Consider the following 14,324-nt stretch of genomic DNA (forward strand, 5'->3'; position numbering starts at 1 on the left):
AGCCCAGCGGGACTTCACTTCAGACTCCTCTGTCAAGAGCCCACCATCCTCCGCTCGAACTGCAGTACACCGAGGGACGGGCTTGGAGGAATGCAATGCGCGAATTTCCCTGTCAGCAGGATGAGAATCGCCTGACCACAGCTGATGCTATTCCCCTTCAGATTCCTTGCACATAGGCCTCCTTGTCTCCCTCAGCGCACGTGCAGTTTTAATCCTCAACTCCCTGAACAGCTCAGCTCTGCCATTCAACCTGGCCCTGCGACTCTGGTCAATGGTATCCATTGTCCCTACAAAATTCTTCTTTGCCCTACAGTGCGTTCCAAGACATCCACTAGCAACATCAAGGACGGTGGTCTTGGAGGCACTCCATAACTTCAGGATTCCCCAAAGCACTCAGACCCCCCCCCCCAAATCCTCCCTCAGCCTCTTCACAGACTCCTCAGCTACCCTCTCATCCTTGAGCTTGCCAACATCCAGCCTAGGCTGGGATGGTTCCATTATCTTGGATTTAAGCTGCAGCTTCAGAGTGAAGATGTGAAATTTGGGAGGTAAAAAAACAATTGCTTGTGGTGGGGGGGGCTTGTGCTGGGTGCCCCCCCTGGATCTGTCCCCGATGGAGCACTATAACAATTCTTGCAATTGTAGACAATGCCCTTCTGCAGCTAGATGAGCTGCTGAACACAGGCAGTGTCAACTACTGGGTTGGCTGTATATCAGTGTTTGGAAAGAACGATGTTGACTTTTAAAATAGACAAAAATTGCTTCGACATGTGGACTGAATTCGACTGTGAAGCACTTCTGGTCCAGTTGAAAATGCCCCTTCAGAATTCCCCCCCCCCCACAACTATTTTCGATGCTCTGGGAGAACTTACTGCCATGTCATCTGAGATGAGGCTTCTTTTCTACCAAGTGGAGTAACTTCACTGGCTGTTGCTGGTTTGCCCTGTTACCTCGTGCCAAATCGAGCGCACATTCTGTTCTTTCCGTCTGTTGAAAACCTGGCTCCGAAATGCCATGGGACAACTGTGGTTAAATTCAGCGGCAATATGCCATGTACATCAAGACCGGATAAATCGAGTAAACATACAGGGATAACACAAAGATTCATAAACAGGACAAACTCACCGCAATGCATTTGTGGGATTTCAACATGGTATAAACGCTGTATACATCCAAGGGAAGATGAACATAACACGCATTCCATGTGCATTTTTGTGTGTCTTGTCTGTCACAGCAGTAACGAAAACATCAGTACATCCACCACTTGCACCGTTTTTGTTCTTGATTTTAGCACCGTAGGTTCTAAAATATTGACACAATGCCCCGTACCCCCCTCCCCCCAATCATACAAAGACATTGTCACCACTGACTGCACCAATGGATTAAACAAGGACAAATGTGTCCAAGAGCAGCGTCCTAAAGGTGTTGTCGGCTAAAAAAAACAAAAAAAAAAAAAACAACAACTTCCGATATTTTGTCATGTGCCTTGATTAAGCCAATAGCGAGACCCGTCATAGTGTATTTACGTATTTACGAAATATCATGTATTTACGAAATAAATCATGTATTAACGAAATTACAATATATTAAATGGAATAATCTTTAAATAGTAACGTGAACTTTTCGAAACTTTAAAGCAAATGTCCGAATATATTTAAAAGTTCATGATAGACGCTCTCAAAAGGCACCCTCAATGCGAGGATGTGTACAAGTGTTTAGTATTTAAGGAGATCCGGATCGTGTATATAAAGGAGCCGTGTCCTAATTTAAAGGTTTTGTCATCACAAGAAAAAGAACAACGCCGAGCTCTCTTAGAGCAGCGTTCGCTACTCGAGACGCTGCTAAAAAGATGGTGGGACTGAGCAAGACAGACAAATGGAAAGTACTAGTCACCTGATTTTGGGATGCAAAAAAACGATCAGAACAACTTTACACACAACAATACAACAAAGTATGCTAGTGATTTGTTGGCACATCTGCAAAAATTTCAACATCCTAGTTCCAGAAAACTCATGGAAACACGAACCAAGGGCAATCGTTGAAAATAAGGACATCATGCTCACGTACGACCTGATGATCCCATCGAGCGTGTACAAAGAAAACGAAGTCTTGCAACCGGACATCATTCTCAGGAGCAGAAAGGAAAAGACAGCATTGCTGATTGAGATATCAGTACTCAGTGATTTTGGTTTAAATATTGCAGAAATCAAGAAAATGACGAAATGCCAGGACCTCAAACATGAGATCAAGAGATCTTGGAAGCTGAAGAGCATCAAAATTGCACCACTAGTGATGATTTAAGCAACAGGAATAATATAGAAGAACCTCAGAGATTTTAGAAACCATCTCTGGGAATATTACCACAAACTACAATTGGAGGCAGTCAGGGGTTCGGTGACTATTGTGAAAAGAGCCCTCGGATCAAAACTCTGAGAACATCAAAAGTTGAACAGCTTGGTCCATGAACTGTGCTCCCTTACTGATGCGAAGGGGGATACTTTGAGTCCTGGGAGGATTTTGTTCTATCTCCTCAAACCCGCAAATGGAGATCAACGACACACACACACCTACACCTCCACCGATAGAGACATCGACATAGACATTATGATAATATCCACACACTCAAGGCTAAAACAGAATACACTTTAAAAGTGTTATTTAATACTCTTTACTCACCATGTTAAATTTATTGTGTTCATTTGGAAAGAGCAAACTGTGATGTTGTGTCCATTGCCTCTTTCCTTGTCGAAATTGTTTAAACAATGGAATAATGATGAAATCTAAATATCTGAAACACATCATACAGGGTTACAAATAACAGATTACTTTCATGTTCACAATGGTAATTGATACCCTGTATATTTCACCAGCACAAACCTAATAATAATGGCAAAAAAGAGGAGTTTTCAACATGGAAATACTCTCTGGACCTCTCGACTCAGGTCATTATTTCTGGAGGGGGGGGGCGGATTATTTTGGAAGAAATAACTTGTAAAGCGATTTTATCTTTTAACAATTTCACGTGTAAACAGCAGTTATTAGAAGTTATATTTCTTGCTTCACTCCCACGACTCGATCATTTTCCATTTGAGATGCAGTGCCATATCCTTGTTTCATGGGAGATGAGAGTGCAAGTTCTTTATTGATCTTTTATTTTTTGACAATGGATTAAATCAACAGGACGTTGGTCAAGTTATGCTAACAACCGTAATGGGGGCAAGGGAAAAAGGGAGGAAGGTTAACATTCCTTTTGGGCAAAAGGGAGGAAGGTTAACATTCCTTTTTGGCAAAAGGGAGGAAGGTTAGCATTCCTCAGGCCAGCGTTGTGGCCCGCCACCCATCAATCCAATATTCTGTTGTGCTTACTCACGTTTGGATGTTGTTCCATGGTGTTTCATCTTTTTGTAATCCTGTGTTTATTATAGTTACGGAAAGTGAGAAGTTGTCACTTTTTCCATTTTTATCGTTGTTAATTGCAGATCTGAAATTCTGTGTGGGTAATGGAGGAAAGGGGATTTAAAACAGGTTAATGTTTCCAGTTTACCTTAACCTGTGTGTACACAACTGTAATAAAAACTCAAATGAACAAGTAAACAGAATTGTTAGTTGACAAAGCCAAGCAAGCAAATTATGTGTAAGGGTTTATGTTCGGATTCAGATAAAAACCAGAAATGTTGTATTCGATCATTATGTCTGCTCTTTCTGTGCATAATGTCTTAAAATAAGCAAATGTTTCGAGCATTTTGTTTTTAATTTGATTTTCAAATTGGAAAAACAGAGCAGCATATTTGATCCACAATTTGAAAAAGGACATTGTATAGGGGTTTTAATGTCTACCTGGTCTAATCAAATAAGTGACCAAATACAGCACTGGTGTATCAGGACGAACCCAAGTGGACAAAGATGGAGTCTTTGTCTGGGTTTCTATTTGGGTTCTCACACACATTTGAGGAAAAGAACCTACTCACTGGGATTGTTAATCATCCCTCAAGGCTCAAGACCAAGTGTTGCTTTGTTTAATCGGTCTACAGGGTATTCTTACTTCACAGGCATCCCCTCTCTTAAACAGAACTCTCAGATCGATTATGTACTATTGGCCTTTACACAAGCTGTTTTTGAGCTTCACCTCTTTGGTTCATAATCCGCTCCGAATACACTTTTCAGACGTTGTTGACATCCAGAGATTAAGATGTGGATTGGTTGGAATGTCTTATTGATATATAAACCATCAGTGTAGGCGAAGTGGTTGTAGGTCTGGGTACGGATGTGGTTTGCCGTAAAAGCATTAAGTGTATTTGTGTTTGTTTTTTTTGTTTTTTTGGTATTTGTCGTCTACTGTCTCCTGTCTGGCCTTGCTCACACCCCCTATCCCCGATCTGTCTGTGCTCTATCCCCCCCTATATTTCCGCAGGGCGCTCAACGTCCATCAAACATCCCCTTCTGGTGAAACTTCCAAAATCAAGAATCACTGCTCACCTTCACCCTTTCATCCCTCTTTTTTTCTCCGCCTTTGGAACAAACTCCCACACTCTCTTCAATCTCACTCTTCCCTCCAGGTCTTCAAAACAGCTGTTCACCTTCATCTCATATTTTCCCCCATCCAAAACTATAATCTGTTCTACCCCTGTTAATCCACCCCAAACACACCTCCTTCAAATTCCCTGTTTTCCTTCTGAAAGTCCCTGTAGTACCATCTTGTTTACCCCATATACCCTGCCCCAACCTTCTCCCTTCCACAGATCTTTTAATGTCTCTGTTCCCTATTGTCTGTGACCCTCTCCCACCCCTCCTGTCTTCCTGCTCCCTTTGCTATATATTCCGTGTGTTAGCTGTTACATGAGCCAAGTGTATACAAAAAAAGAAGAAAAAAAACCCAAAATAAGCTTCGATCAGAGATGCACGAATATGAATATAATCAGCATGGTCAGATCCATAACGTACCTTTATGAATGGATGAAACTCAGGTGAGTTGTTGTGGAAATCGGCCCAACCAAAATCCAAACCACTGATATTGTGATTATGGCAAAATGTCAGTACTTTTTGTGTGAAATTATCTAAGATTTGGTTAGCAGTCAACCTGTTAAACGAGATATCATGTGGTAAGGACATTGAGAGACTAAACTTTCATTGAAAATGACAAATGACTGAACATTGTGATAAATAAAACCTTTCATAGTCTTTACAATAAACATTTCTCTAATATGTGGAGGAATGAACATTCCTTCATTTAATATTCAAAGGCAGTTTGTGTTGATTATTTTTCTAAGCTATAAACCTCTGCTCACCATGAGACTGGCAAGAAGAGGAGGTTGTGGGAAGTGGGAAGAGGGGGTTGAAATCTTTATTTTGATTCTATAAGGTTTTTATACAAACTCCCAGAGTACCCGCCCTATGGATGATCTTGTCCCAAGCATGCAACGCATTCTTCTGGACTCGTACCTTTTATTTGGGCGGTGTGTAGGCAACTGTGCCAGCATTGTGTGGGCAAAAAAAACCCATGAAGTTATTTACATGAATTAAAAACATACCTACTGTTTATAATTCAAAACACAGATCTGCTGTGAAAAACATAGGGACAGGAATACTGTACTCTAAATGGTGGAGGTTTGTAATACCCTCCCCCACCTAAAGGCGGTGCTCCACGATACACATTTACTTAGAGAATTTGGGTCCCCCGAACCCCAAGGCCACCAGCAAAGATAAAAACACCCCTATACACTAATTGGGTCATGCTGATCCTATGTAGCAAGTCTGGATGTAATCAGCCCACAACTGTAAGAGTAGTGTGACAAACACCGGTTCTTGAATTTATAGACGGATAAATAAAAGGAAGAAAGGGAGAGGTGATTGTTCTCAACAATGTTAAAAGTAAATAAAGATGGAACGTTAAATTCACAAACGGGGACAGGAACAAAGCAGGCGTGATCGTCCGAACAGCCTTCTCATGTGCCAAAGTTCCCTGTGTATATTTGTGTAACGTTGTTAAGAACGGGAAGAAATGGGGAGGGAAGGACGGAGTTGTGGGTGAGATGCATGGAGTTGGAAGAGGAGATTGGGAAGTGGGGAGCATTGATGACTTGGGGTTGAGTACTTGGGGTTTGGGGCAGTTGAGGACTTGAGGAAGAAAGGGGGAAGGGGATGACAGAGTTTGCTTGGGGGAGGGAGGTCAGAGAGGGAACAGAGTTGGGATCTCGGAGTTTGATGCTTTTGAGGAGGGACGGGGAGTTAAGGACATTGGGTTGAGAGGGGGTTTGATGATTTGAAGAAGGGGGGAGGGGAGCACATAGTTTTAGTGTGGTGGGGGGGAGGCGGAGGGGGCAGAGGGAGGACAGAGTTGAGAGGGGGGATTGAGGGTGTGTGTGTGTGTGTCTGTGTCTGATCGTTCGGGACCTAAAATCACGTACATCCATCCATCCATATACAGATTATGATAATTTCAAGCTGTGTCACCCTATCAAGATCGGGTGATTTGCGCTTCACTGAATCATCAAGAAGATTGATGTTTAAAGTTGGAGCAAAAATTAAAATCTAAAAAAATAGTGGAGGCAAATACACACCCCTGATGAACTCCAGTAACAACTGGAAACAAGTCAGAGATGGTATCACCACATCTCACAGCACTCTCAGTTCCAGAGTATCGTTCAGACGTCAGATTGATCAGATTTAGTGGAACCCCACGAAGACCAAGAATCCTCCAGAGGACATCCCAATTCACTGAATCAAATGCTTTGGCGAGATCAACATAGGCTGCGAGCAGCCCCTGCCGAAACTCTCGTCTGCGTTCGGTGAGGACCCAGAGGGCAAGGATACGGTCAATCGTTGACCTCTTTAGTATAAAGCCTGACTGCTATAGACGCTGGTCCTTAAGCAGACGGTGGTGAACCCTATCATGAATTATCTGAGAAAAGACCACGCCTGGCATTGAGAGCAGCATCACCCTTCGGTAGTTGTTGCAGTCCTGGCCATCACCCTTCCCTTTCCAGAGAGGGACAACAAGGCCCCTCTTCCAGTCAGTTGGGATGATGCTTGTGTTCCAGGAAGAGCACAGAACTGCATGCAACAACATGAGTATAGCACTTCCACCAGCCTTGAGAAGTTCAGCATAGATCCCACAAATGCCTGGAGCTTTACCCCATTTCAACCGGTTCACCGCAGCCTGTGTTTCCACAAATTAAGGTGAACTACAGTTGATTGGAAGGTCAGCAATAGGGACAGTAACATCCCTGACGTCCAAGTCAACAGCTGGTGAATCAGCCTGGTACAGCCGGTCAAAGTAACTGGCCCAGCGGACTTTCACTTCGGACTCCTCTGTCAAGAGCCTACCACCCCTGCTCTAACTGCAGTACACCGAGGGACGGGCTTGGTAGAACGCAATGTGTGAATTCCCCTGTAAGCAGGACAAGAATCACTTGACCACAGGCGATGCTCTACCCCCTCACAGATTCTTCGCACATAGGCCTCCTTGTCCACCCTCAGTGTACATACAGTTTTATGCCTCAGCTCCCTGAACAACTCAGCTCTGCCATGAAGCCTGGCCCTGCGACTCTGATCAAAGGTATCTCATATCCCTTGAGAGACAAAATTATTATTCGCCCTTCTGTGAGTTCCAAGACATCCACTGGCAACATCAAGGATGGTGGTCTTGAAAGCACTCCACAACTCTTCAGGATTCCCCAAATCCCCACTTAGCCTGTTCGCAAGCTCTTCAGCTACCCTCTCATCCTTGAGCTTGCCAACATCCAAGCCCCGTTGGGCCACTGAATTAATACACCAGGGGGTTGACTCAGCCTGTCATCCTTCCGAGGTCGGCGAAATGAGTACCAGTATACTGGGCCGGTGTATACCCCGGTTAAAATAGGTGTACCATATCCCTGTGTCATAAGAGGCGACCAGGGTTGCGTCAGGAAGGGCATCCGGCATAAAACATGTGCCAAATCACTATGCGCATCATACGGATGATCCGCTGTGGCGACCCCTAACGGGAGCAGCCGAAAGAAGAAGAAGATATATATCAGACAGGTGATCATCCTCTTAGGGATAGGACATTCCAGGCACCCACCCGAAGGAACTGCCTCAGGTTAACCCAAGAAGACCGCCATCTAATGGACAACACCTCAGCACCACCCCGACACACACAACTGCAATCTGACCTGGGAAGGTTACCCTGTGATTTTACTCGTATCAAAGATTGGGGGTCGCAAAGGCTTTGCCCCAATCCCGTCATCCGGTGAGCTTCCCTGTGGAGGGCAGCTGCACAGGAGGTACTCCCATAGAGTGGGTTTTCAGATTTCTTTACGTTTGTGTTTTCTGGAGTGAAGGGGTCTATTGTAGCTTGAGTGCAAATCCTGACACCAACCTCTTAAAAAAAACAAATGAAAGAAACCCAACTGCAGGAAGATGTCCATAGACACAGTTGGGCACTCGATATGGATGGCAGTTCGCTCACAAGGAGCTCCTCCGCCCTTTGACAGACTTTGTTTTTAATCCTGTTGGGTTTCCATATCATACACCCTCCTCACCAGGAAACCTAGTGGGGGAGACGGTTTAATCTTCGACAGCCTGACCATGAAACAGATTAGTACACGTTTACATGGTACCTGTAGCAAGTCACAGATCTAATACGGCCTGACTTGACAATGTCTGGATATGAGGCCAGATTAGATCTGTGATGCAAATATGGAAAGCTGTACCTTGGAGGAAAAATAAATCGTCCTAGACATGGCGCTGGGATATTTGGCTGCGCTTTCTGGGTGCGAACGTGTGCTGAACACCCAATGGGGACTGAAATTGTGCAGAGCGCGAGTGCTGTGACGACGATATTGAATGGTGCTGAGCACACACTTGGGCTTCAAGTTAGATTCCTGAACATCGAAATCCAAGTGTCTGTAATGATACATTGCATCCATTGTTCCTTGTTGCTTCCTCATCAACATGGGAAAGGAATGGGGGAAAAATAATTGCCTAATCCCACATAACACATACTGGCCCATACACTCATTCCACATAAAGGAAGGGCTGTCTGAAATTAATACTTACTAAATAACTATCTCAGGAACAGCCTTATGTTGTGTGCCATTGCCTTGGGGAATGACTTTTGCAGAACCCTCATAGTATGTATGTACGTACACACACGCATACACACCACTCAGACTTGTAATACACTCTCCCACCGGGAGTGATGCTACACATTTACAATGGAAATTTGAGTCTCCTTCTCGAACCCACCCAATTAATTTTTTTTTCTTCAACACATAAAATGTACCTGTGAACACCAAGTGCAACCAAAAAATTTCAACTCGATCCATCAGTGGTTTAGTTGTGTATAGTTAGACGAACACACACACACACACACACACACACACACACACACACACACACACACACACACACACACACACACACACACACACACACACACACACACACACACACACACACACACACCCAACGTTTTATTGAGATTGCTTCCCATGGCTGATTGTGCCTCCAATGATCTGTGTGGGACCCTAGATGTCAGGGGATTAGATTTGGAGAGCAGGGAAAAATGGCAGGCTGGAGAGTGAAGGCTCTAAACCATGGATAGTTTGGTCAACATGGGGTGCACAGCTTTGAGCTCTACGACTCGCGGAGCTGCATGACTTTCCCGTCTCCATTGGACCATCTGAGGACCTGAACGATTCTCCTGCTGAGACGCTGATGGTGGACCACACTGGTTTTGTGAGCTCTGGAGGGAAGAATGGGGTCAGCACAGACTGATACGAGGCTGCTCTGGCCCTGGTCATGTCGGGCAGCCTGTGAGCTGACTCGGAGGGAGAAATTCTTGCTGGGATGGTGGAGGCAGGGAATTGTGGAGAGATGAATTGTGAGTGAAAGAAAAAAATATTCAAATAGTGATGCGGACCCCTTTCAGACAAAGTTTTGTGTGTGTATCCACACAGTGCAGCCGGAATGGCCACTTATTAAAATAAAAAAATACACTATCAAATGGGACAAAACATCCGTCTAACAGTGAGGCATGGAATCTTCACTGGAGTGAAAAGCTGTAAAGGTGCTACCTACCCCACAACCACCCAAGGTAAAGCTCCGATCAAAGGCTCAAATATGGAAAGCTGGACTTTGGAGGAAAATAAATCATCCTTTATTGCAAAATGCATTCCATGCATGAAGCTTGAGGATGGAAGGGGAAGGGAGAAAGATTCTTGGACCAACTAAAGTCAAGGAAATTGGTTTGCAGGATAGAAAGGATCCCACTACAAATTTGAAAGTGTGGCATTGATGATTCACAAATATCTAATCAAAGATGGAATAGAATAAATTAAAACTTGAGGCAGACAGCACGTGGCAAGAGAGGATGATGGGAGCAGAGTGTTTGCCAGTGCATGGAAAAGGATGAAGGGAAGTTCGCTGCAGTGGCGTGGAGAGGCTATGCAACAAAACCAAAGCTTGGACCATGGTTTAGCATCAGAGGTGGAGACCAAGTGGAACAGAAAGAAACTCGAAGGGCACTCTGGAGAGTGCATACCTCCGCAACACAATGCTCAATGCAGTAGAACATATTGGGCCCAATACATTTTAAAAATATCATGCTACATATCGTTTTTGGTTCCATCTCTCAGTGGTGAAGAATTAAAAAAAATTCTATCCAGCCTCAGCAAATCGAGTGACATGTCCATACAGCTGCAGTTGACGCTCACGGACTATACAGGTAACAAATCTCATTTGAGTCTCTCTCAGCAACCACTTGTTGGACGCAAAGTCTGTCCAGCTATAGCCAAGGATTCACCAAAGAGACCTGGTTCCGAAGGAGTTAAGTCTTTGTCTTAGATCCTTTGTCAGAGTCCAAGTCTTACATTTGTAGAACAACACTGCAAGGACCTGAAGACTCAAACTTTTTTCCTCCTGCATAGGTACCGACAGCACCACACCCCATGATCCATTAAATCCACTACTCGCCAGGCCCGACCCAGACATCTATTTACCTCCCCCATTGCGACTTGTGATGTGACGTGAATGGTACACAAAGAAGGTCGTCAAAAACGATTTCCGGTGAGTTTTTCTTCATCATGCAAGTCGTTACAAACGTGCAGCGAACCATGAATTATGCCATCTTGCCAAGGATAACTCCCGACTCGCAGCAATAGCTGTGATTACCCATGGCAAACATTTGTATGCTTGCAGTGTAAGTAGGTAGTGTAACCTTTTTCTATAAACAGACATGACTACATTTAGAGAGACGTGTTACTGAGAGATGTGCAATATACCAGATACGAATCTCTCGGTGATGTACCATTGCTTTTCCCTAAGCACGAGTTATGGAGGATTTTGGAATTTTGCAAGGATGCTGACACACGATGACCTAATCAAAATCTTTAACATCCATAACTGAGTGTTAGCAGAGAGGAACAGCTGACCTAACTTTCTGTCTGAAGAACGGCACACTCTGACATGCATGTAACACACTACATTTATGTGTCGTTGAGTGAAAAGTCTTATCAGCAGACGTACTCCTCATCCATGTGCTAGGAAGTGATCACATGTTTTTATATTACCGGATATCCTTTTCTCTTCAAGAAACTGGAATTGAAAGTTTATAAACATTAACGTACATCGTTGGAAGAATTGGAAAAGACAGAATGATCTTCAAATCCTTCAAGCTGTGGGAAAGAAAAAAACACAATGAGCCAAAATGCTGTCGAGAAACTTATTTGCACATGACGTAATATCACAGATTCCTGACAAATGGAAACGATGTTTCACACCTGGTTGGTTTGTAATACGTTCATTTTCCAGCCCAGTTTGCAGTATTATGTTTGTTTTTTTTTGAAAAACACACGTCGGGCCCATTAGGATAATTTACTTGTGCCTGGTGTTGGCTTAATGGATAGAGTGGGGAGCTTGGGATCCTGGAGTCCTGAGTTAAAATCCTGCTTAGCTGTTGAATTAATACCAGGTGGGGTTGACTCAGCCTATCATCCTTCTGAGGTCGGCAAAATGAGTGCAAGCTTTCTGGTATCCTGTGTCGGAGTGGCGACCCGTCCAGGATTGTGCCAAATAGCCAAGGAAGCTGCTTAGGCAGCACCAACGCTCTGCACAGAGTATGGTCCCAATCTCCAATTTCCTCCTCCCTTCTCTTGCAAACAGTCATCAGCTGTTGATCTTGTTTTTCTCTCCACTAAAGAATACTCATGAGCTCAATTTGCCAAATGGCTCTGTTCTACATCCAAGTATTCTGTTTTTTTTGTGTGGTCCCAATGGATAATTTACTTGTTAGTGTATTACTGAGTTTGTGGGATATTGCATGACGAGCTGTACATGAGTAAACTTTAAAGGGTGGAGGATCACGTGGTTCCAAACTGTTGGCTTCAGGATGACTTGAGCATGACAGTGTGTTTGGCTTTCTGTGATGCGAGCTCTAGGTTTGTAAAACGAGAATTTCAGAGTGAAACAAAACAGTAACTGCCATTAGGCTTATTCAAGGGTCGGAAACTGTTTCAGTACTTTTCTCACTCACCTGTTTTTCTGCATGTCCACAACATTCTGTGGAGGAAAAGCATCTACTGGGAAGGTGGGTGGATCAAACTGACCCTGGTATATGATGTGGGTACATATGTCCACATTTTTTGGAGTTAATCTGTCAGCTGTTTCTGCTCCCAGAAAGGACGTGGTACAAATCCTTTTGAATTCGCCTCCTGATTGAAGGGAGAGGAAGATATGCAGAATTCATTCAGTTTGTTCATGTGACACTTTACTATGAACATGAATAAGCAATGAGTGTAAAACCACAAACATCAATCGCATCAGTAAAACCACAAACTACATCCAATATATTACATGGAAACCAGATGACTGACTCCACTATTGTCGAAAACCGCGTGATCGCATCGAAAATCGTTCTTTCATAAGCCTCGACTATGCATCCAAAAAAAACAAAAACGGATGTGACTGACTCGCTGATTTAATGATCATCTGGATCATCATCTGCAATATGTTGTCACAGAAACAGAAACACAGAGAACAATTGTTTGCAATTTTTTTTTCCTTTCTGCACCTGATTGGCGATTGACTTTGACACCTTTCACGTTTTCGCAAAGGGTGTGAGGGGGCGGGGGGGGGGGTCAGTAACCTCTTCATTTTAAAACTTCCAGTGTTGAGGTTTACTGCTCACCTCGACTATTTTGCTCCCCTTTTACTCCCACTTATGGAACCTCCTTCCTCGGTTTGTTTAATCCTACCCTTCCCTTCCGGGGCTTCAGATTGGTATTATACTGCCACCTAAATGTCAGGCCATCCTCCATCCACGCCTGTGCTATTTTTAGTTTTATAAACACATTATTTGTATGAAATGAATGTGCCACCAAAGATGAGGTTTGTTAACTATATTCAGAAGACAATGGTACAGTCCTCAGTCAACCAACAAATGGAATGAAACGCAGCTCTACCAATTTTGAAACAAACATGAAACGGCAGACTGCTTCAGGTGGCATTTTCTTTGTGAGTCACAAATACTAACCCTAACCCTGAGACATCAATTGTCATTCTGGCACGTACAAGACATTTTTATAATCGTATTTGCAACCCACGTATTGTCCTGGAGCAGCACAGGCAGTGAAAAAAAAGTGTTTGACATTTAGAACACACTATCATTTGGTATGATCTGGCATTGACGTACAAGAGTGTTTTTGTTCTCGTGTACTTTCAAGGAAGCACTGTATTGCTTCCTCCACGTAATGCAGTGCCGTCATGATTAATTTAGTGCATCATGAACGAAACGTCACCTGATCGAGGTGAAGTCTGCTCTTTCCTGTTTGGTTCATCATTGGAAAAGTGAGGTTTAGCACAAGTTGTTGGTTCACTCGACTTTTATTTCTTCTTCATTGGTAATATTTATATCGAATATATATATATATATATATATATATATATATATATATATATATATATATATATATATATATATATATATATATATATATATATATATATATCTGAATCGAACCCCCTAACTTGAGGCAGCAGGGCACAAATCGAGTCCCATCACAGTGCACTCTGCACGACCTGCCAGCAACAACCTGCCACCAACTGCACGGCCTCCTCCCTCCCCTGCCCTGCCCCTCTTTCTGTCTCTGAAAAACCTGAGGTCACGCTGCACGACCTGCAAGCAACAACCTGCCACCAACTGCATGGCCTCCTCCCTCCCCTGCCCCTCTTTCTGTCTCTGAAAAACCTGAGGTCATATCTTAACGCAGTGTCAAACAAATCGATTCCAGAGAGGGGATGGAAGAGGAGCATACTCCAGACATAACAAGTTGTGCTTTCATTGAAAA

The 14,324-nt window shown here is 43.6% G+C and overlaps 2 protein-coding genes across 3 annotated transcripts in view; one reads left to right on the top strand and one right to left on the bottom strand.

Annotated features, from left to right (window-relative positions):
- LOC147010243 (protein Dr1-like) overlaps positions 1-14,324 on the top strand; it is a 182,388-nt gene that overhangs the window by 62,442 nt on the left and 105,622 nt on the right. The window lies entirely within an intron of this gene.
- The window catches only part of LOC147010244 (chitinase-3-like protein 1), a 48,232-nt gene that overhangs the window by 20,725 nt on the left and 13,183 nt on the right, over positions 1-14,324 (bottom strand). The window contains exons 3-7 of the mRNA XM_085862329.1: positions 12,512-12,689; positions 11,607-11,654; positions 4,942-5,077; positions 3,371-3,489; positions 2,677-2,788 (exon numbers count right to left, since the gene is read on the bottom strand). Coding sequence (XP_085718455.1) covers positions 2,677-2,788; positions 3,371-3,489; positions 4,942-5,077; positions 11,607-11,654; positions 12,512-12,689 — 593 coding nt within the window. The remainder of the gene's footprint in view (positions 1-2,676; positions 2,789-3,370; positions 3,490-4,941; positions 5,078-11,606; positions 11,655-12,511; positions 12,690-14,324) is intronic.

The sequence above is a fragment of the Eptatretus burgeri genome, chromosome 17, assembly GCF_056783735.1.
Source record: "Eptatretus burgeri isolate ZD-2024b chromosome 17, Ebu_testis_v1, whole genome shotgun sequence".
Lineage (NCBI taxonomy): Eukaryota > Metazoa > Chordata > Myxini > Myxiniformes > Myxinidae > Eptatretus > Eptatretus burgeri.